The sequence below is a fragment of the Hydra vulgaris genome, chromosome 14, assembly GCF_038396675.1.
Source record: "Hydra vulgaris chromosome 14, alternate assembly HydraT2T_AEP".
In the NCBI taxonomy this organism is placed as follows: Eukaryota; Metazoa; Cnidaria; class Hydrozoa; order Anthoathecata; family Hydridae; genus Hydra; species Hydra vulgaris.
This window is the reverse complement of record NC_088933.1, coordinates 10,198,827-10,221,316: the sequence shown is the minus strand read 5'-3', so window position 1 is coordinate 10,221,316 and position 22,490 is coordinate 10,198,827. Positions and strand designations below refer to the sequence as shown.

At 26.6% G+C, this 22,490-nt stretch overlaps 1 protein-coding gene across 1 annotated transcript; it reads left to right on the top strand.

The window, feature by feature from the left end:
• Nucleotides 1-1,038: 1,038 nt before the first annotated feature.
• Nucleotides 1,039-3,438, top strand: LOC100209774 (chymotrypsin-like elastase family member 3B). Its single transcript, XM_065817629.1, has 4 exons — nucleotides 1,039-1,197; nucleotides 1,568-1,760; nucleotides 2,414-2,625; nucleotides 3,005-3,438. The coding sequence occupies exons 1-4, from the start codon at nucleotides 1,149-1,151 to the stop codon at nucleotides 3,340-3,342; spliced, it is 792 nt and encodes a 263-aa protein (XP_065673701.1). The 5' UTR covers nucleotides 1,039-1,148; the 3' UTR covers nucleotides 3,343-3,438.
• The last annotated feature ends 19,052 nt before the right edge of the window (nucleotides 3,439-22,490 follow it).

Below are 22,490 nucleotides of genomic sequence, written 5' to 3'. Positions count from 1 at the left end.
TTTACCGGTTCTTGGCCCATATTGTGTTTATATATAAATACACATGTACCTATACATATTGTATCTATATATTTGGTAATTTATATATTTGGCAGTGGCTTGGTGTTTTTGTTGTCAGAAGCGTAAACGGAAATTTGGTAATAATTGCTCAAATCAAAATAAATTTTCAATATATAAATTTTTTAACTCTTGACAATAAATTAAAAATTTTGTAATGAATCATAAATATATATATATAAATATATATATATATATATATATATATATATATATATATATATATATATATATATATATATATATATATATATATATATATATATATATATATATATATATATATATATATATATATATATATATATATATATATACTTTGTTTTAAGATTAAAAGACAAGAAATATATTTCTTATTTTTCTTTAATTTATACACAAAAAGGTATTTTGGAGTTACTGTGATATATTAAAAAAAAAATGTTTTAAATGTAAAACAAAACAAAATTAAAAAAAAGCAATAGAAAACTTATGGCAAATCAACTGACAAACGTTTTTAACTAATATCTGCATAATTGAATAATTGTTTTGAGGCACAAAATCATTTTTTTTAGCTCATAGATGTTTAGGATTGAGAACCCAAAATTTTTAAAATACTTCTTTTACTTTCTTGAATCTTTAAATTTTGATTGTGTCACTGACTTTTTATTACAAAGTAAAAATATTACACAAAAAAGTGCATAAACTTAAAAAAAAGTGTATAAATTTAAAAAAAAGTGTATAAACCTTTAAAAAAATTTTAAACTCCACATTTTATAATTACATTTATTGCTTATAAACATTTTAAATAACGAATCATTTGTTCTCTATTTAAATTACGAATTGTGCGCACGTACAAAACTTTATTTTTCAAAGCTGTATAAATAGTTTAGACAATATAAATCATGCTAAATTATAAAAAAAAGCATTTTTTTTCATTCTTTATTTGTTACAGCTATCTCAATATTAATAAGTTCTAACCTGTAAGCTGGTCCAACTTTACCCAAAAAATACGCGAAATAATAAACATTACGCAACCAACCCCTTTACAAACAATTAGTATAAATTGCATTTGAGCATCAAATTGTCACTTTAGCTTTTGATTGATTGTAAGAATGGTTTTGAGCTTGTTTCTTGCTTTTGGGATTTTGTCAGTTGCAGCAGGTTTAATTTTTTATCTCATTAAGAAATATATTAATGTAATGTATTTATAATATAAATGAAATATATAAATGTAATGTATGTATTTCCTCAAACGCATACACCTAACTAATAATAATAACAACTTAATAACTGTGATAATCTTTTATTTTCTATTATTAAGAATGCTTGTAATTAGAGAAAAAAAAAAAACAAAAAAAGCAGAGATAAATAATTACTGACATAAATAATAAACTGTTATTGAAGGAGGTATTCATTTTAAACACAATACTTAGTTTTTTTCATGAAACCGAATTTATTTTATTTCAACAACTTTAATTTAATTATTTTTTATTTCATATTCTCTATAAATTTATTTTATTGTTGTGTAAAGGATGTGGCACGCCCAAGATTCAACAAGGTAGAGTAATTGCTGGGACAACACCAGTACGAGGGTCATGGCCATGGCAAGTGTTAATGTTAACTAACGGAAGACCAGGATGTGGAGGAACACTCATTGCTCCAAACTGGGTACTCACTGCTGCCCACTGCGTTTATCAGACATCCGCTCAACAACATGTTATACGGTAACTTTTCAATAATATTTTATTACATAACAGTGCATTTTATTACGTGATTATCTCTTACTGCACACGTTTTTGCAATGCATTGTTTACAGATTCACTTTTTTACAAGAGGAACAAAATAGTGTTGCAAGTAATTCACTGTTCTATAATAACTTTTTTTGGTAATCTTTAACATGTAGACCTTTGCTTATTAAAGTTTAATTAGGTTTTCTTTTTCTCTTTTTAGAATGAAAAAAAAAATCAAATAAAATAAACATTTTTTAAGAAAACAAAATTCTTAATTTTATTAACTGTTTAGTTTATGTAAAATTTTTTTGCGTTTTAAATTTCTTATATATGGCATTGTAATTTAAAACAATTTCAAAAAAAAAATTTTTTCATACAATTATCCGTGTATATATATAAATATATATAAGTATATATAAATATATAAATACATATAAATGTATATACATATATATATATAAAATATTACTTATTATGTAAAATAAGGAAATATATATATATATATATATATATATATATATATATATATATATATATATATATATATATATATATATATATATATATATTTCCTTATTTTACATTTATTTAATATTTCCTTATATTTAATATAACAACTTAAAATAAAAAACTAACTTTTCTTTTAGATCTGGTGAACACAATGTAAATGTTAGAGAAGGAACTGAAGAAGATATTCAGGCAGCTGCATTGTTTACCCATCACTTATACAATCCAAGAACCATGGATAACGATATTGCTTTAATAAAACTATCAAGATCGTTTAAAACTAATGATCATGTTTCCATTGCATGTTTACCAAATACTGAAGCTCCTGCAGGAACACCGTGTTACATCACAGGTTCGTACTTAAAAATTTTTTTTCAACTCTGCTGAACGTTTTTCATTTTTGAGTTATGCTATTTCATTTCTTTATGCAAATTATATTATATTTTCTGGATATTTAATTATACTAAAATGACTTTAAAGTGCTCAAAATGGAGAAAAAAACTAACGTGATGATTCTCAGAAATTAAGAATACCATCCCGCCTAGTCATTGTAATTATAGGGATCCGTATAAAAAGGTGTCGGGATGATTTAAACTTTATAAAAAGGTAATGAGATGGCATTCCGCCGCATTCTGCCTCACTTCAAGCACTATTCTAGTGAGCATGTCTTGTCCGGGGGACATGTGAACGTCTGTCAGTTAAAGAGTATTATAGAGAGTATTTTTTCTTAGGTTGGGGAAAAATTGCACATCCAGGACAAATGACACACCTGCTTCAACAAGGAAGAATGAATACTGTTGATAGACGCACTTGTCACAATCTTAATACAAGAAATATACCTTTCCCAATAACAAATGCCATGGTGTGCGCCGGGGATGGTGGAAGAAGTCGCATGTCTGGTTGTCATGGTGACAGTGGTGGTCCATTTGTTTGTAATAGAGGAGGTAGATGGGAAGTCCACGGAGCAGTTAGTCACGGATCTAGTGACTGCCGATCAGATAAAACTTATACTGTGTTTGCAAATGTTCATTACTTTAAATCGTGGATCGAGAGTACTATGCGAAGATAGATCCAACCTTTATTAATACATTTTGTTAAAGGATAAATAAATTGCTTTTGTATTGTTTGTATAAACAATTAAAATAAAAAAGCTATTGAGAAACAATCTTTTTATTATAAATATTTTATTTATTTGCATCTTTAGAGGCATTGTTTTATTTTTGTTTATTTTTGTTTTACTGCTATTTCTGTTTCCTTTATTTTATTGCTGTTTCTTTCATTTAACAACAACAAATAAAGTTGTATTTTTATTACAGCTTAATTATAACGCAACTTAACTTTAACACAACTTAAAAAGTACCTTAGTAATCTTTAGGTTTGCACAGCAGCGGTGACGCAGTGTTTTCATCTCTTGCTTCTGTTTTAGAAGTAAGAGAGTTGGGTTCAAAGCTAGATCTGGGTAAATTTAGCACCGTTGGTAAAGAAGGAGGCGTGAATTTTTTAGTTAAACATTTTTCTGCGGTGCTCTGTGACAAGACCGTTAGGTCCTCTTGGGGCACTTTAAACAAAAAAACTACAAAACTGAATTTATTACTAACAAAGATGAGTAATTAGATTGGATTCAAACTAAAACTCTCAGATTATATTATTTATAAAATTCTTTTATAGAATTTAAAATTGTAAAAAAACAACAACAATAAATTTTTCACCGAACAAAAAAGCACCATTGTGTCGGTATTTTTAATATAATAAACAATCGATCAAACGAAACATTAAATAAATAAACAATTGCAAAGAATCTTTCTACAAATTACATTTTTGTTATTTTATTTAAACTTTATCCTGAAAAATAGGTCATTTAAATTAAATTGCTTTCAATTAGTTTTAAACTGAGACAAGATGGGGTATTCCAAAATCTTAACTTCAATATTTCAAATGTTGATAAACTGTATGTTACTCTAAAAATATAATAATAATTATAATAATAATATATACACTGTGACAATTGATGAAATCAATTGAAGAGCACAATAACAGCTATAATTGTTTTTATAATCGCATTGTTTACTTTTTAATGTATATAATTTTTATTATATACATTAAAAAGTATTGTATGTGGTATTTAATAAATCATTTTTGCTATAATTTGATTTATCAAGTTTATTTTTGAATTGATCAATTGTTATTGATTCTATAATATACGGCGGTAAACCTTTCCAAGCTTCAACAACTCTACATGAAAAGAAATCAAACATTACTCTTATAGTATGTTAACTTTTAGTTATGACCACAAAAAGTGTAATGTTTTAATTGAAATTTTCATATTGAGTCGTTTATCCAATCTCCTCATAACCTTTTTGTATTTTATATTTGAAAAATTAAATCTCCTCATAAACTGTAACCTTCTTTCATAATAAACTGTAATCTTCTTTCATAACATACCGTAATCTTCTTTCAATTAGCGTTTTATTTAAAGCTGGTACTAGTTTCGTAGCTTTTGTTTGCACTTTTTCAACTTTATAATGTTTCAGTTAAGGACATCATACTTGAATATGATATTGATATTTGAACATGATATTGATCGGTATTAAAGAATCTTGGATAACGCTTTTCATCCATATCATGTTCATGATGCAACAGGCGATGGTTTATTAGAATATTATATAGTTTATTACCTTTTTAAAATATTAGGACAAGTTAACTTCTTAATATATTAGGATATGTTAACTTAGTATGTTAGTCTCATATAATATTTTCTTAATATGTTTGTCTCATATAATATTTTAGGATAAATTAACTTATTTTTGTCCCATAACCTTTTATTACCATAAAAAACCCACACACAATAGTAATTCTCAAATAATTAGTTGGCTTTTTATAATTTTTGTGGACTAAAAACTAAAAATCTTTTCTGAAAGCCTTAAAATTTTCTTTCAATATTGATTTGTAACAGCCGAAAATACTGTGACGGGCTTTGAATTAATCTTGGTCCTCACTAAAGATTTACAAAAACCTTGATAGTTTGGTACATTTTTGAAACCCTTGAAGTTACACTATTCACCTAGCCAGGTGACATAACAAAAGTAAAAAAAAAAGTTTTTTATAAAACTGAAGTATACAAAAATCAATAACAAATTTTTTTTTCAGAAGTTTAGAACGGTTTTAACGGTTAAGTGTTTTAATATTTAACTTATAAACTGAATTAAGGTAGATATTTAAAAAACAAAAAGAAGCCATATAGGTGAAAACTAAATGTTGAGTTCAGGTTTTAATCCTGAGGTATTTGAAAAAAAAACTATTGCTAAAGCGGTTGCTATGGTCTTAGAACTCAAAAACCTTTTATCTAAAAAGGTGAACTTTTCGTAATGCTTAACTTTTTTTTAAATCTAACTAAATTTAAATAAAAAAAGACACTCTAAGGCCACAAAAATATGTTTTGAACCAAATGAATAAAATTATTGGCTATAGTTGCCACAAGTTATAAAATCTCCATAATTGCCGTCTTGGATTAAGATAAGTCTTTCTATAGGCAAAGTTTTTGACACTTAGTTGCCAATTTATTTACCCAATTTAGTTCAAAATTAAACAAGTTTATTTACTCATAAAATTACGTATAAGTAACTTTACTATTGTTTACGCCACTTTTATTAAAGTATCCGTTATTAAATCGCGTTCAACTTTCATCTATTAAAATATATATACGATATAGGGTTTCTCAAACGGGATCCTGTTTGCCCGGGATCCCGGAGGTAAAAAACCATCCCATTATCCGGGGATTTCCCGGGATAATGGGATGTTAAAATATGTTTAAAAAAATTAAAATGGGATATTAAAATATGTTTAAAAAAATTACCGGGAATCCCGGTAATTTTTTTAAACATATTTTAAACATTTGTAAAGATATTAAAAATATTATTACTAAAAATTTGAGCACTAATTACTTCCTTTTCTTTTTTGTAATGAATTTCTATAAAAATTAGGAAGATATGTTTTAGAGGGCAATCAAATCACCAATATTTTGCATTTTTGGTTTGTGTCTAAGATTGATAAAATGTTATTATTTAATTTGATTTACTTATTTAAATTTTATATATTGTAACTTACAGCATTTAAAGCCTAAATAAACAAACCAAATTAGTTTATAAATCAAATTCAATAATAATATTTTATCTATCTTAGACACAAACCAAAGCTGCAAAAAATTGATGACTAATCTTATAAATAATCACAATTGCAAGAAATTACAATGAACAAAGGGAAGTACCTGATATGTTAAATCTAAAATAACCACGGACAAGTTATAAGTAGTTGTACGTGCAATAAAAGTAATTAGTTACGCATAAAAGTTGGTAAGTAAAGTAATTAGTCACGTTAAGAAAGTAGTTAGTATGAAAAAAGTGAAATAAGGGAAAAATCATGAAAGTGAAGTTTAAAATATATATGTTTAGTAATTATAACTAATTTAAAATAATTTATGTAAATCTACTAATACGATTTAATTGTAGGTAATATTGTTTTATATTTATATTTTAGTATATTTTAATTTAGTAATTTTAGTTAATAGGGTAATAAATATACTGCATCATTTCAAGTGGATCTAAGGCATGGCAAAACTTTACAAAACAAAAAAACACCGAATCTGCCACATGTAATATATGTAAAACAACAATAATGTGTAAAGGATTTTCAACAAGTGGTCTTTTAAAAAATTTTCACAAAGAAGTCGAAATTGAAGTAACGAAAAAAGGCCAAACGAAGACACAAGTTTTGAAGTTAAAAATGCTCAACCTAAAATTACATCATTTATAAAATAGGAATCTATAGAAGAAATTGTTTCAAAATTGGCGGTTGTAGATGGCTTTTTTATTAATGCTATTGCAAAATCTGAATTTATAAGAAAATATTTATCTGATAAAGGAATGATGTTGCCAAAAAACACTCTTCACATGTAATGAATTTGGTAAAAAGTCAATACCATATAGCAAAACAAGAAGTGGTTAAGAAAATGACTTAGCAAATTCAAGGTGGCTCAAGATTTTCTACTTTGATGGACGAATACACATCTTTAAAAAATTGTTGCTATTTGAATTTAAAAGTGCACTCATTAACTAGGCTTTGATACTATTAAAAGAGTTGACGACAATATTGACCTTAAAAAAAGTTGGGAAGCTGCAGAAAACCATGCAAAATAGACATAAGAAAAATAACTTCACTCATTAACAAGGCTGAAAACAAAGTGGAAATCTCCCAGAGAAAACTTGCATTAAAATATGAAATTCATAGAAATTAAGTTTATAAAACATTTAACATGCATGGACAAATATTTCAAAAGAAAGAAAGCACTAAAAAGCTCTGAAACTCAAATAATTAAACAGACTGTTAAAACTTTCGAAAACTTTTTTTTGGCCGTCAAATGAGTTTGAAATTATCATGGATGAAGAGTCTTATTTTACATTGAGCAGCCAAAACTTTGTTTCAATAACTAATATTCAATAGTGCTAATGCGTTAAGATGACAAATGGTCATTGGTTGTTGTCTTGAGTAGTTTTTTATAGAACTCAAACATTTTTTCGTACAAGCACACTGCAGTCTAATAGACTAGGTATTAGTGCTGAGCTTATTACATTCTTATTACTATTTTTATATTTAAATACGGATGCTCTAAAATTTCATTTTGATAAATTTTAACAAAAATCTTTGACCCATGTTATGAAAAGTCTGTTTTATATATGAATACAATAAATCTTTGCGCAATGCTGAAATACAACTACGCTAACTAAAATAAATTAAACTGAAATATAACTTATATAAAATAGTAAATTTTTCTTTTAATACAAATTTTAATCTTTAAAATTTACATAAAAAATTATTCGACATTGTTTTTCATTTAATGAACCCTGGAGGTACTTAATGCTCATCTAAATATTTTAAATATGTTATACTTTTACCAATAACAAAATAATGATTATTAACTAATCTTGCATCGATTTGATTAAACTCACTTTTTAACTTGGATCAGATAACAAATATTAATATAAATTTTCGATAATCCAATTCAAGATTGGCATTACCTAATATATATATATATATATATATATATATATATATATATATATATATATATATATATATATATATATATATATATATATATATATATATATATACATATATATACCCAATTATAATTTTTGTTGGAAGCTAATTTAAGTTTTATTATACCGTTTCGACGTGCTTATTGATAGAGGTTACAATGTAATTATAATTTGCTTTACAACGTATCTTTACGTGAACGCTTTAATCATTTTTTAAAAGCAGAAATGTAATGTTCGTTAAAGTAACAGAAAAAGTATGTTTAAAGGTTTGTTAATAAACTTTTATATTAGCTATGTTTATTGAATTGATTGCCATACTTAATATATAGTTGACTTTACAGGTTCTTAGCATTTATCACAATCCTCAATTAAACTCTTTTGTTATTTTGTAACATTAGTTATGCTTTATCTTTATGGACAGATGTCTCGGCGTACGTACTTGCTTCTCCCCGTGTTTGATTTGTTCCAAAAAAAAAAGGTTTTTTTATTTAGCTTTCACAGAACCACTACGAAAAAAATCTTGCCTTTTAAAATCTTCTTTTTAAGTAATTAATGAAAAACACGGTTCTAGCCCTAAAAATGGAACAAAAGATACAATTTTGTGCCATTTTTGTAAAAGTTTCGAGCTAATTTTTGAAAACAAATCCTACATATAGATTTGATGGTAACTAATGGTATTTGAAATAATGAATTATTAATTAACATAAAATGCATCGTATTGCAGAAGAGTTTTGAACTTCATAATAAAATTTAATAACAATGATACCTATGTTTAGATTTACATTTAATTTTCATTATATCTTTGCACTTCTTTTGATTTATATATATATATATATATATATATATATATATATATATATATATATATATATATATATATATATATATATATATATATTAGGCAATCCCATTTTGACCCTCATGAACGAATTTTATTTCACGAAGTGTCTCAAAATGTTTCTAAGATATTGGTTTGTTAATGAATTTTTTTTTTTTTTTTTTCTGGATGAGTATTTATTCTCGCGCCATTCGTTTAAAGTTTAACTTTTTTACATTTTTTGAGTTTTTATGGGCAGTTTCAAATGATCAGCGCAAATAGAAATTTATTAACCTTTAACAATTTAACTGCGTCAATACAAAGAATGGAAGGTTTTTTATCCATACCGATTGTGCGCATTTTTATTATTATCATATTTGTTACCAGGTGGTACTTTAGAAACGCAAAAATCGGGTAATATTTAAAAAAAGCGCAGTTAAGAAAACAATTTTTTTATCGAGCTACTTAACAATTTTTAATTTTAAAAAATCTAATATTACCACCTCAAGTAAGTTTATTATAACAACATAACATAATAATGCATGTTATATTTTATAATTATAGTTAAATGAATTAGGTTATTTAAACATTTATAATATTTTAAATAAACTTTTAAAAAATTTTAAACTTCATACAAATTATGAAAATGTTTATAGTGATTAACATTATGATCAATGAGTAACATTATGAAATTTTGTTTTAAAGCTAGCTATGACAACAAAAGTATCTGAGGTGTATCCCTGTCCCAAGAAGGGGTTTAAAAAAAGAAGATCGAGTCGCAAGAACATGTTCCTAGTTAACGTCACTCTGGATAGAATGGAAACAAACCAGCTGCCCCTAAGGATTCACGTTATCCAACGCTACTTATTTTTAAGAGAACAATTTCCAAAGAAAGCACTGAAGGATCTCGTCGCTTGTCTTTTAATGTCCAAAACTTTCAAGTAAGCTTTTAGCTTTAGAAATCAATAGATAAGAACGTTATTTCATGTTTTATGTCAAATATAGTAAAGATATTTTAATAAGTTATGTTTTTAATTTACGGAAGTTCTTCATAGATTAAAATGCATAACAAACAATGAATTTTGCAATGTCAGTTGTATCCTTTCCGGAATCTTAATTCCTTGGAGAAAAACTGGCTTCAAAGTCATCAGTGACAAAAGGATGATGTATCATGTTAAGAAATATGTAGAAAAGTACATAGCATTGAAAAAATCCCAGAAAAAAATTGGAATTGGTTATCTTGAGACAAGAAATAAATTTGAGAAATCAATGACAGGTAGGGGATAAATATTAAATGTTAAGATTTTCTAGTCAAACAGCCAGTACTAAGCTAATTTATTGTGAAGTAATTAGTTTACTTTTTCTTGTTCTTACCTAGTAAAATTAAATTTAAAGGATTATTTTGGGCTGGAGAAGACATTACGCTTCTTAAACGTAGTTTAAAGACTGATAGGCTAAGACTGGAAGCAGATAAGATTGAAGATTTAACCTTCATACGGGACCAGCTAAGTTGCAGAAAGATGGTGATTGGAGCGTTAGACGGTCGGTTTGTAGATGTTAGTAATAGATCTGCATCAAGAAATAACTCTAAAACCTCTGGTATAGTAAAAAAAACTTTCCATGATTTCTCCGGATTTTCCTCTGAAAGTGAAATGATTACTGATAACTCTAATGATACATGTTCCGAAGATGATTTTAAGATTGGTAACGCATCAAAGAAGAAGACAGTTAAAAATATGACTCTAAAGATACCAAAAGACATTTTTTCAAAAACTGCCAGAACTGCTATTGGTATGCGAATATCTACTAACCAGGCAACAGCACTTATCTCTTCTTTTCTTTGCAATGCCGGTGGAGATATAGAAAATGTAACATTATCCCACAGCTCAACTCACAGGATTTTTGATACAATAATAAGAAATGATGCTGGTGTTCTTAGAGCAAACATAACCAGTATGGTTAAGACGAGCGGCAAACCCATCATTGTGCATTTTGATAGCAAAATTATCAAAGATTATACGGGTAGCATAGACGAGACAAAAGACCGAATTTGTGTGCTTATAAGGCATGACAATCAGTCCCATCTGTTAGGCGCTCCAGGGTTGGAACACGGCAGTGGTGAGGCTCAGTTCACAGCAATTCAAAATCTATTAGATTCTTTTGATCTAGGGCAGTTCATCCACGGAGTTTGTTTTGATACCACTGCTTCAAACACTGGCTATTTAAAAGGAGCTTGTGCAAGATTAGCTAATTTTCATGGCCGACCATTGCTCTTGTTAGCCTGCCGCCATCATGTAAGAGAGCTCCATATAAAACACTTTTGCAATGAAGTTGCAGTAAACAAATCTGTTGGACCAGAGAATCAACTATTTAAATCTCTAAAGCAGAACTGGCATGGTATTGATGCAAACAACGAGAAGATGCTGTTGAAATTTAATCACCAAAATGTTAAGGGTACCTGGTTGGAGAAGCAGGCTCTATTGGCGCTAAAAACTTGCAAGGACCTGATAGATAAAAACAAGTTAAGAAATAGTCAGGTAAGGTTAAAATAAAGAAATATATTACTTTAAAACAACTTTATACCAAATATATATACCAACTATAAAAATAGAAAGAAGAAACATAAAAGTTTTTAATTAAGTTGTAAATTATATACATTTAGACTTGTGAGAAGCGCAAAGATTATTGTGAACTGGCAGAGCTTGTAGTTATGTTCCTTGAAGAAGATCAGACAGTTAGGTATAAAATTCACAAAACCGGAGCTATTTCACACGCCAGGTTCATGGCAAAGGCATTGTACTATATGAAGTTCAATTTGCTTCTCCCTAAGATCAGATCATTCTTTTTCTGAGTGATGAAATTGTCAAAGAGATCAACAGAATGGCTGAATACATTTCTCTTTTCTGGGCATCGTAGTTTTTGACCTGCGAGTTTTCTGATTCTGCAGCTTTTGAAGTAAAACTTAATTTCCTAAATATTTTTATATTAGTCTCATAATTTAAGAATAATTTGTTTCAAAAAAATACCAACTAAATTGTTTTAGAATAATGACATAAATAAATGACACTTATTACATTAGATGTTAGACGTGTCATTATCAACCTTACTTACTATCTGTATTGCATTATTTTTAACTCACACTCTTAGGATCAACGAAACTATTGGCAGATGTGCCATTACAATGCGTATGAGCCTGCCGCAGAAGTGGTATTAAAATCATGGCGAAACCATATGTGGTATTTGGATCCATCAACCGTGGTGCTGGCGCTAGCATGTTCTAATAAAGATCACTACATCGAAATGGAAAAGATGGCAAAAGTTCTTTATTCAACCCAACTGAGTGGCATTAAAAATGTAGGAACGGTTAGAACCAAAGCTAAAATCCTTTCTGATAGCAGTTTTTTGTTTAATATAGATCAACCACCAGGTCTTGAATCATATATTTCGCCAGATTCCTGGTTAATTTTTGATATCCTAGGTCATACTTCTGAAAAATGTCTATGGATGAAACTCCCTCAGATTTTTTGGAAAGAATTTCCAGGATACAATGAGTTTCAAAGCTTCGTAAAATCTGTCGAAGGTGTTAACGACTCATCAGAAAGTGCAGTAAAACTCATTCAAGATAATGTAGAGCGTGCGAAGAGCGAGGAAAAACTTCAGAACCTTCTCCAAATGAAAAACTCTTGGAAAAAGCCATTTAAAAAGACGAAGAATGGATACAAGGAGTCAGTTACAACGCCTGCTCCCTCGCTACTGGCTGTGAGTTAATAATTCAAAACCTTTCCAATATCTCTAATAATTAGAATTACCTTACTGTAGACTCTAAACCTTGAAAATATATTTTAAAAAAAACTAAATTATGTGATTTTTAGAGATATGTGTCTTAAAGGAAAGAATTTATTATATATATAATAAATATAATAGCAGCTATGGCAGTACTTAGAGTTTTTACTTTAATATCGGAGGTCCTAGGATTGATGCCGGTTTAGTCATATAAACGACATTTACTAGCAAAAAATTTTCCCGCGGTGCTCTGTGATGAGCACTTAAAATTTAATGAGAATTTAAAATAACACACACAAAATCTAAGTAGATATTTTCTGAAATATATCAACACATTTTGATCTATTTAAATCTACAGCAAAATATTTAAAGTCCTAAATTTAAAAAAAGATTAAAAATTCTTTTGGGGGTAACCATTTTAAGTTTGGCTTTGTTTAATCTTAGGTTCCAATAAAAGTAATTTTTTTAAAAACATCATTTGATACCAATAAGAAGTAAAAAAAAAAAAATATTGCACCATGACTGAAAATGACCTCATAGATCAACAAAAAGGCACTTTGAAATAACACAAATGTTGATTTTTCTATCAAAATCAGTGAACGGTAGGCATTGTGTATTTCTTAACTCGAAAAGCACAGTGTTTTTTTTGGTATGGGAACACATGAAGAGAATATAAATGAAAAAATTAACTGGATTCGACATCAGAATCGATTCGCGCCGTTGTGTTGAAAACTGCTCAATTTTGGTCATAAATTGCCTAGTGCGTAACTTTGAACGACCGGCGCGAATACTTCTAACAGGAAAAAATAAAAAATAAAAAACTTTGACGTATAAATATGACCTCTACGCCACTCATTAGCGACTCCGCATGTAACTCGGTTGTCAAAAAAAAATTCTGCGATGGCCTAATATATATATATATATGTATATATATATATATATATATATATATATATATATATATATATATATATATATATATATATATATATATATATATATATGTATATATATATATATATATATATATATATATATATATATATATTATATTTATATGTATATATACATATATATATATTATATTTATATATATATTTATATTATATTTATATATATATATACATATTTATATATATTTATATATATACATATATAAAACATATATATATATATATATATATATATATATATATATATATATATATATATATATATATATATATATATATATATATATATATATATATATAGCAAACATTTTGTTTTGACTTTATTTAAAGATGCTATTTTTGTGTAATATGAATGACTTAGCGCCAAACCAGCCTAATTTTTATTGTTCAAGAATTTAAGTTAATTAAATTGAAAAAAAAACGAACTTATTTTTTTTTTGTTGTTGTTGCGGAAAACATAGTAGTATTGTTTTAACAAAAAGTGGCTTAAAATTTGATCTTTTAATGATCAGTTTTGTTAATAACGAATCATTATATTCCAAAAATTAGTTCTTATTGTCAAGTTGGTATTTTTTTACTTGATATATATATATATATATATATATATATATATATATATATTTATATATATATACTTGTATATTTAAATATATGTATAAATAAAAAGAAGAGTTAACATATAATAAAAGTTAATTATAAATCTTAAAATATACAAATAATAAATAATAAAATATAAAAATAATAAATATAAAACATGCAAATATAAATATAAAACCATTAAAATGTAAAAATAAAAAGAATAAAGTATAAAAATAATAGATACAAAAATAAGAATTCGTTATAAATAAAAAAATTAAATATAAATCAGGGTTGGCTGACACATTTTTTGGTCATCGAGATGTCTAACTTCCAAACGTGGAGCAAACTCCAAACATTTATATGTTTATATTTATGTATGATTTTTATTAAAATTTAATTTTTATTTTTATATTTATTATTTTCTCAGCATGTTATAATTCCCACAATAATTAAGTCAACGAGAATAACGAAGACCTCGTCGACGTCACTAGATAATATATTCACTAATAATTTTCATAATTGCTTCTTAAAATCGGGTATAATCAAAACCGACATAACTGATCATTACCCAATATTCTTAATTATAGATAATATAACCCTTAACCGTTCTGCCTCTAAATCAAGAATTTTAATTCGACAATAAAAACTCTATATTATACTTTCGAAATCTTTTCTCTGAAAAAACTTATAGGAATCTGATGTTGCAATCTCAAGATGCGAATAATGCGTACAAATTATTTTTGGCTCAGTTTTGTAAACACTATGATTTGGCATTTCCAGTAAAAAAAAAAACTTTTAAATTCTTTCAAAAAAAAAATTTCACTTTTAAACCCTTTTTATGACGGAAGGTTTGTATAAATCATCAAAGAGAAAACAAAAACTTTATTAAAAGTATTTAAAACATAAAACATTTAAAAATGAATTAAAATACAAATATTATAAAAACATGTTTGAAAAAACAAAGAAACACACAAAAAAAAAAAATTACTATGCAAGGTTGTTGCAAACAACACGCGTAAACACACAAAAAAATGTGTAACGTTAGTAAGGAGATAATCGGTAAAAATAAATGTCCAAAAAACAATTTGCCACAAAAACTCTTAGTCGGCGGGGAAATGTTTTATAATAAAGAAGCCATAATTAAAAAGCTCAACAAATTTTTTCTTGATATTGGCCCATCGTTAGCTGATAAAATTCCAAAAAATCCTCAAACTTTAAATCTTATATAAAATCAAACAACACATCCATGAAAGAAGTAAAATTAAACAAATGTGAGTTGCGAAATACCTTCAACTGTTTAAAAAATAATAAATGCGCTGGCATAGATAAAACTAGCGTGAATGTTGTTAAAGCAGTGTTTGATTTTATTGAACAGTCACTGTTTTACAATTCTAACCATTTAATTTGTTAAAGCAGTTTAAAATTGTTTAATTTGTTAAAGCAGTGTTTGAATTTATTGAAGCGTGACTGTTTTACATTTTTAATCTTTCACTAAAATGCGGAATTGTACCAGAGAAATAAAAAATTGCTAAGATTATACCTATTTTTAAATCTGGCGGTGACACAAATATGTTTAATTATAGACCTATTTCCGTTTTAGCATGTTTCTCAAAACTGTTAGTACAAATTATGTATGATAGACTTAATAGTTATTTAACTGAGAACAATATAATGTATAATAAACAATTTGGGATAAAAAAGAATTACTCAAAATGTGGTATTAAAGCTATTAAATTATATATATCCGTCAGGGTTCAATAATGATTTCTAAACATTAGGAGTTTTTATTGATTTGTCAAAAGCATTTGACACTGTTAACCATGATATTCTTATAAAAAAACTAAAACTGTATGGAATACGAAACATTAACTTACTATGGTTTAAAAGTTACCTGTCAAACAGAAAACATTACATAATATACGCGGCAAATGAATAATAATAAACAAAAAATCGTATAACAACTTGTGTTATTCCCCAGGGATCAATCTTAGGCCCGAAATTATTTCTACTCTATATAAATAGTTTATATTTAGTATCTAAAATTTTTAATGTTACTTTATTTGCTGATGATTCAAACTTTTTTTATTCAAACAGTAATATAAAAGACCTGTTTAGAATATCTAACGAAGAATTATTGAAACAGTAGGCAACCCGTGATTAATAAATAAATTACTAAAAGCTATTTAATTTAAGTTTATTTTCTCTTATGAAATATAATTTTATTAATGTTTTTTTAGTTCAACTTACTTTTATTTTTCTTGACTTGCTAGTTAAACTAAATTGTGAGCTTCATTAAAGATACAGATTACAGTTAAGTTTAGTTGCAGCGTTCGAACATTATATGCGCAAATCATAACAAAATCGTTAATAACGAAGTTAAGGTATAGTTTTATAATAAGACTTTGATGATCTATGCATATAATTCAAGTCATATTTTAACATAACGATTTGTTATGTTAAAATATGACTTGAATTATCTGCATAGATCATCAAAGTCTTATTATAAAATTGCGAAAAATTGTTTAGGTAAAATATCCGGAATATATTTTCTCTTTTCTTTATCTTAATTTTACTTTTAACTGAGTAGTTTCTAATTTTTTTTAAACTGTTCTTTATTTTTCTAAGAGTGATGGGTGAAGCTTCAAAAATAAATATTCACAAAAATTATACCTTAACTTGTATGTTAATAACTTATTAATATATAACTTGCCGACTTGTATGAAAAGAAATTCTTTTATTCAAGAAATTCTTTTATTCAAGAATTGCTCGTCATTTTTGAAGTAATTTTTACGCTTTACGTGAATGCAAATTTAGGCAAAATCGATAAATGTATTGACATAAGAGTGAGCAATTAGTCTAAAAGCGCTGAGGAAACGGAGTTGCTTTTTTTATTCACCCTGCATGATGAGCTGAAAAGACTGTAAAACAGATGTTAAAACCATATAAAACAGTTGTAAAAAGTATTTTTATGTAAACTTGTGTTCACTTTTTTTTAAAAAACAAATTTATTTACATCATATGGAATTTAATCGATGTATACAAAAACGTTTTAAGTCATAAAAACTATTTTTAAGTCAGACAAATATATCTATGTATAACACGTATAACAATATATATATTACAAATTTTGATATATATTTTAACAAATCTAATATTTAAAGATGTCAAAAAGCACCCAGAATTTTTTTGAATTTGTTAAAGTAATAATTTTGAATTTAATAAGTTTTTTCTCGTTTCCCCGAAAAAATAGTTTTTATGACTGAGAACGTTTTTGTATACATCGATTCAATTAAATATGTGACAAATATATATATATATATATATATATATATATATATACAAAAAAAACCCCTTTATAAAACAAACTTTTCTTAAAAAAAAATTAACGTTGAAAGCACTTTTCAAAATCAATTATATCAGCCGCCATCTACAGGACCGAGGAGCTAACCATAGCCTATTGTAAAGAAAACCATATTAAAATAATTAAAAATAATTATTACCGATAGGGACGATGATTAAACATATATTTAAAAATTTATGTGAATCCTTATTAGTAGGAAGTTATGGAAAAGTAAATTAGTAAAAATTAAAAAAGAGCAAAATAGAAAGCGGATTTTTAAAAACTACTTAACCCAGAGCATTTTGACGATGGTGTTCAATTTTTAAACCAATATCTTTTAATGAAAAGCCAACTATTTAACTAATCTGATTCACAGAGCAAAATTATTAATAACACTAAAGATAAAAAAAAATTAATGAGGTATAAAAGTTGTACTGTAGTAATATCAAATGTTATCTAAACTTTTAGTGAATGATTAAAAGCAGTTAGTAAAATTACCTGTAATCATTTTATAACGATAGACACCAACGGGAAGATAGGCCAAACTGTCAATCAACACAAAACATTACAACAATAGCATCACAACAATTACGCAAAGCATTAGCAAATAGCTTAAGATATTTGTAGGATCACATTACAATATTAACACACATGTTTTCTATATACATATGACTATAAAAGGCCAGACAACAGACATTAAATATATAACAGTAAAGGAATGTCCATAAATTACGCAACGCAAAATATATTTAAAAAACAGAAGTATGAGATATTAAGCTCTTTTCTTTTTTAAATTTAAGTTTATCCAAAAAATTGTATTATGTTTTTGATTTAAAAAAAAATTTCTGATTGTCAGGTTGGTATTCTTTAATTTAATATTGTTATAATTTGTGCTAATTTAAAATGCTCATATTACCAAGTGATGTGGGTAATATTAGCACTTTTGCTACTTTTTTAAAACCTCTGTGTTTTTAAGAAAAAATTGTGGGTGTCCAAATATCTAAGTAAATTATGAATAAGGATCCCTAAAAATTGGTTATTCGCAAAAATATTTGATCCAGCATAACTATATATGAAGATATTACAGTTTCCGCTTAAGGTGCTCATATTACCCTAATCTACCCTACACTTACAGTAAAAGGAGAGCAAAAATTGTTTACAAAAAAAATTTTTATATATATATATATATATATATATATATATATATATATACACACACACACACACACACTGTACACAAAAGAAAAAACAAAATTTATTTACAAAAAACAAATATATACATATATATACACAAAAACTTTCATGTCTACAAATAACACTTTTTTAAATTGTAGACATAAAAGTTTTTAATTATCCCGCCGGACCTTCGACCCCTGTATGTGGGGTACTGGCCACTCCATCTAAATGATGGGTGGTCGGACCTCCCATACTAAATCCACCTCTGAAATGACCGATGGGTCAAAGGTCCGGGTTTTTTTTGCCGAAAGGTTTTAAAATCTTTATACGTAAGTTCTAGAAAAAAAAAAAAAATTGATATATTTTTTTAACTGAATTGTAAAATTTTAATTTAACTGAAGCAGCAAAATTATAATTAAGAAAATGTATTACTTATAATCAAGCAAATATTATAGCTATTGAAAGCTCATAATTACCGTTTGGTGTTTTATCTAAACAAAAAAAAAACAAATATTCTTCTTGCTTTTAAATATTCTTCTTGCTTGCTAAAAAATAAATAAAAACACGTATAAAAAAGACATTTTCAATAAAATTTTACCTTTGCCATTTGACAACTCATCTAGATGGAAAAAGTTTGTAATTATATGAACATTTGAGTTTTTTTACATAAGTACATGTAATAAGTACATAACATAAGTACATTTACATAAGTAAGAAAAATTTAAAAAAATAGTAAAAAAAAAAAGTTTATCAAAATATTAATTAAAAAAGACTTTATCAAAATATTAATAGTTCAAACTAAATTACAAACTAAATTAAGAACAGCATGCCTAACTTACCAACTCGCCTTTAAACGACAACTAAAAAAAAAATAATAAAATATTAAAAATTAAAATAGAAACTTAACAAACAATTAAAGATTCTAAATATTAATAGACTAATTTTTAATATAATAGTCTGGTCTAATCTTTAATATATTATATATATATAAATATATATATATATATATATATATATATATATATATATATATATATATATATATATATATATATATATATATATATATTTATAGGATTTCTATTTAAAAATAACTTTGATTTATAAAATTTTTTTGAAATTCTTTTTTTTTAAATTAGTACCTAAAATGATGAAATTGAAAAAAGTCATCATTACTCACTTATTTTTGTTTTGATTTGTTTCTTATTTTCCTCTTATAAAAATAAAAAAATAAAAATTAAAGAAAAAATATATATCTGATTATACGATTTACTATTTGTAATATATTGTGTTTTACTATATAATTTTTAATCTGTAAATTTTTAACTTTTAATTTGTTTCACAAATTGAAAGCGACAATGTAAAAGGGGCTCGGCGATAAGACAATATGCGTCTTATTACTCCGGCCATTTATTTTATATGTTCGATCTTTCTTATAGTAAATTTTATTAAACGGCAAAGTAAATAAATAATTAAATTTAATATGTCATATAAAGATGCGTTGCAAAAAATTGCAGTTATATGAGCGTGGGACAAAAAAGCACCGAAATTTTAGCTCCCTTCCCCTGCCCCAAACGTGAGAGCAACAAGTTGTTGAAATATTTTTTGTATAATTTCATAGTATAATTTCTCAGCATTTAAAAAGCATGATCATATAAAATTTGCAACCCCCTCAAACTGAGCGGGGTTTAAACTTTATATGGTCATGATTTTTGAACGCTAAAATATTTTACTATGAAATTTAAAATTTATCGATGAATACAAGTCTAGTTGAAAATAGTATAAAAATATTTCATGAACTTGATGCTCTCACGTTTGGGGCAGGAGGGGGGTTAAAATTTTGGGGCCATTTTGTTTCCGGGCTCCAGTCATTGCAATTTTTTGCAAAGCATCCTTACTTGACATAAGTATATATGTATATACATATATATATATATATATATATATATATATATATATATATATATATATATATATATATATATATATATATATATATATATATTATGTTTACATTTTTGTCGTTGTTTACAAAAACAAACAAGGCTTCTGAAAGAAGCCTTGTTTGTTTTTGTAAATGTAAATATCTTATCATCAGAACCTTATACATGTTTTTTACATCAATACATAAACAAGACTAAAAAATTGCAATAAATCGTGAAATAAATTGAAAGTATAAATCAATCCACAAATGTAATATATAATTAAAAAAATATGATCATATACTTATGAAAGAACTTATAAAAACGCAAATATATAAATATATATTTATTTATTTCAAAATTAGTATAAGTTCATATAAATACAAGTTTGCATTAAAATAACTCATGCCCTATCATGTTTATATTGAAGAATACGAAAACAATTCTATGTACATCTTGTAGTGTAAATGTAACTTAAACCAATGAAGAGAAACTACATCAAGCTCCTCTATGTTGACCCAGTTAATGTAGAAAGCAGCTGATCATGAAAGTTACAATAAAAATTCTTTAAATAAATGTACAGATGGTAAATCAACTGCTTGCTGTGAAAGAGCGTTCCAGTGTTTTGTTACTCTATTTATCAAAAAAGTCTTCTCGTTCAATGCAACCTTTGACTATTGAGGCATTAATCGCTGATTGTGTCCGCAAAGATTGTAATTTGTATTTGAATTAAGAAGAATTTGAGGGATATGAAAGTTAACTTTGTCAATTTGTTGAGTAAGTTTAAAATGCTGGATTAAGCCGCCTCGTTTCCTGCGATCCTCAAGCGATGTTAGTTTCAGCTTTTGTAATCTTTCCTCATATGGTAAATGTTTTATCTCAGATATTATTTTTGCACTTTCTCCATCATCACAATATCTTTTTTTAGGTGAAGAGACCAGACCTGTACTGCAAAATCTAGATGTTGAAGAATGTATGCAAGGTACAGTGTTTCCCAAAAAACTAGTCTGCGGCTACAAAAAGCTTTTTAGAGACAATTGAACATTTGATTTGCAATTAAGACGGCTATTTCAACTTGAGTTTTGACCTTTAAAACATTGGAAACGATAATCCCAAGGTCTCTTTCAACTATTGTTTCTTCCAGTGTACAACGAGTTCCATCTACCTGCGCCATTTTGTAGGAGTATGTTGACTTGTTAGTGCGTCCAACATGCACAACTCCTCATTTATTGATGTTAAAAGGCATTAACCACTTGTGCAACCAGTCAACTATTTTATCAATGTCAGCTTGAAGAAGGTTGACATCTTGCATAGATTTGATGATTCCGATAATTTTACCATCATCAGCATAAAGTTTTGTATGGTGTAAAATAGTATCCGGCAAATCATTAATGAATAAAACAAATAGTATTGGACCAAGGACAGAGCCCTGTGGCACACCGCTAGTCATAGGGACCTACTCAGATGTTATTCCGTCTAATACTACTTTCTGTTGCCGACCAGTTAACCAGTTATTTACCCATTTAACCAGGGTCTTATTAATGCCATAGGC